At 40.1% G+C, this 1,971-nt stretch overlaps 1 protein-coding gene across 1 annotated transcript; it reads right to left on the reverse strand.

Annotated features, from left to right (window-relative positions):
* Positions 1-200: 200 nt before the first annotated feature.
* LOC102834722 (putative olfactory receptor 56B2-like) lies at positions 201-1,151 on the reverse strand. The gene has a single exon (XM_006870320.1). It carries the CDS (start codon positions 1,149-1,151, stop codon positions 201-203), a length of 951 nt encoding a protein of 316 aa, XP_006870382.1.
* Positions 1,152-1,971: the final 820 nt, after the last annotated feature.

Below are 1,971 nucleotides of genomic sequence, written 5' to 3' on the forward strand. Positions count from 1 at the left end.
TGCTTGGCTTCCAAATATTTCAAATATAGTGTGACTCCCCCCACACTTTTTTTTTTGAGGTGTCAGTAGTTGGCACTGATTCCTTATACTAATGAAAAGGTAGCATAGTATCTCTTTTCCACTTCTGCCAGTAGGCAATCTTTAGAGAACATATTGGTGAGTATATGAAGAAATAAATGAGCATGAGCAAAATCTCCACATTAGATGCGCAGACGAAGTATCTTGCCCAAGCCCTGCCTCAGTTCTTTATTCTTTAGCGCATAAATCATGGGGTTGAGGGCAGGAGGAATGACATTGTGTAACACATTAAGTAGAACTGGGAAAAGAGGAACTGTCTTTGTTGCACTATGTGTGATAGAAATGACAACAACAATTGTGTAGAAGAAAAAAATTAGAATGAGATGTGAAGTGCAGGTGCTCAGGGCCTTAGATGCAGCTTCTGCTGAGTTCAGCCTTAGCACAGAGTGAAGTATCAAAGCATATGATAAAATAATCATACCCAGGTCACTGCCCATGAGTGTCCAAGCTAGAAGTAGCTGGTAGATGCTATTGATTGTCCTGTCATCACAGGATAGGCTAGTGACTCCAAGGTTAGAGCACAGACAATGCTCAATTTGATTCCGGGAGCAGTAGTGTCTCTGAGCAGCCAGCACTGGCACTGGGAGAGTTGACAAGCTGTTTCTAAGTACCATTAATACAGTTGCTTTGACCACAAATGATTTGGTAATTATTGATGGATATCGTAGAGGTCGGCAAATGGCTACATATCTGTCAATAGCCATGCAGAGGAAGATGCCTGACTCCATGGCCACAAAACAATGTATGACATATATCTGAGAAAAACACTCAGGGAGACTGATGACCTTGGCATTGAACCACAGGATGGCCAAAATCTTAGGCATGATAGTAGTAGCTAAGCCTATGTCCACCACAGCTAGGATGCCCAGAAAGAGATACATGGGCTGGTTCAGTGCAGCCTCTTGGTTGATGGTGATCAGGATAAAGATGTTGGCACCCAGAGCCAAGAGGTAGAGTACAGCCAAGGGCAGAGAGAGCCAATGTTGCCATTCATGAATGCCTGGGAATCCCATGAGAATGAACTCTGAGACCTGGAACTTAGAGCTATTGGGATTTCTGAGGACCTGGAACATTCTTGCCTAAGAGAAAAAAAAAAAAAATTCAAGGTTATTATTTTTTATTATCTCTACCATGGTTTTTGAAAGGAACTCTGACAGCATAGTGGTTACGAATCGGGCTGCAAACTGCAAGGTCAGCAGTTCAAAACTACCAGCTGCTCCGTGGGAGAAAGATGAAGCTCTCTGCTCCCGTAAAGATTTACAGCCTCGGAAACCCTGTTCAGGGTTGCTATGGGTCAGTACCAACTTGACGGCACTTAACAACAACAACAACCATCGTTTTTAGAAAAGCAATTATCCAGTATCACAGTATTAATTATTGTGTTATTATCTTCATTATTCTCATCACCCACTAACATTTGTTGGACATTTCTTATGAAATAGGAACTGTGATAACATATCCAATGAGTCAACTCAGTTAACCATCACAAAACTCAATATTTGTTGTTAAGTGCCATCAAGTCAGTTCCAACACATAGCAACCCTGTATAGGATTTCCAAAAGTAAAGAGGATTTGAAACACTTACTTATGAAGATCCAAGACTACAGCCTTTAGCATAGATTACATCTCAATGTAAAGAAAACAAAAATCCTCACAACTGGGTCAATAAACAATATCATGATAAACAAAGAAAAGATTGAAGTTGTAAAGGATTTCCTCTTACTAAATCTGCAATCAACATCCATGGAAAAAGCAGTCAAGAAATCAAATGACATTGCACTGGGCAAACCTGCTACAAAATACCTTTTATTAAAGTGTTAAAAAAAAAAAAAAAAAAAAAAAGCTTTGAGGTCTAAGGTACACCTGGTCCAAGCCATGGTATTTTCAATCATC

Source organism: Chrysochloris asiatica, unplaced genomic scaffold (genome assembly GCF_000296735.1).
Source record: "Chrysochloris asiatica unplaced genomic scaffold, ChrAsi1.0 scaffold00140, whole genome shotgun sequence".
Classification (NCBI taxonomy): domain Eukaryota; kingdom Metazoa; phylum Chordata; class Mammalia; order Afrosoricida; family Chrysochloridae; genus Chrysochloris; species Chrysochloris asiatica.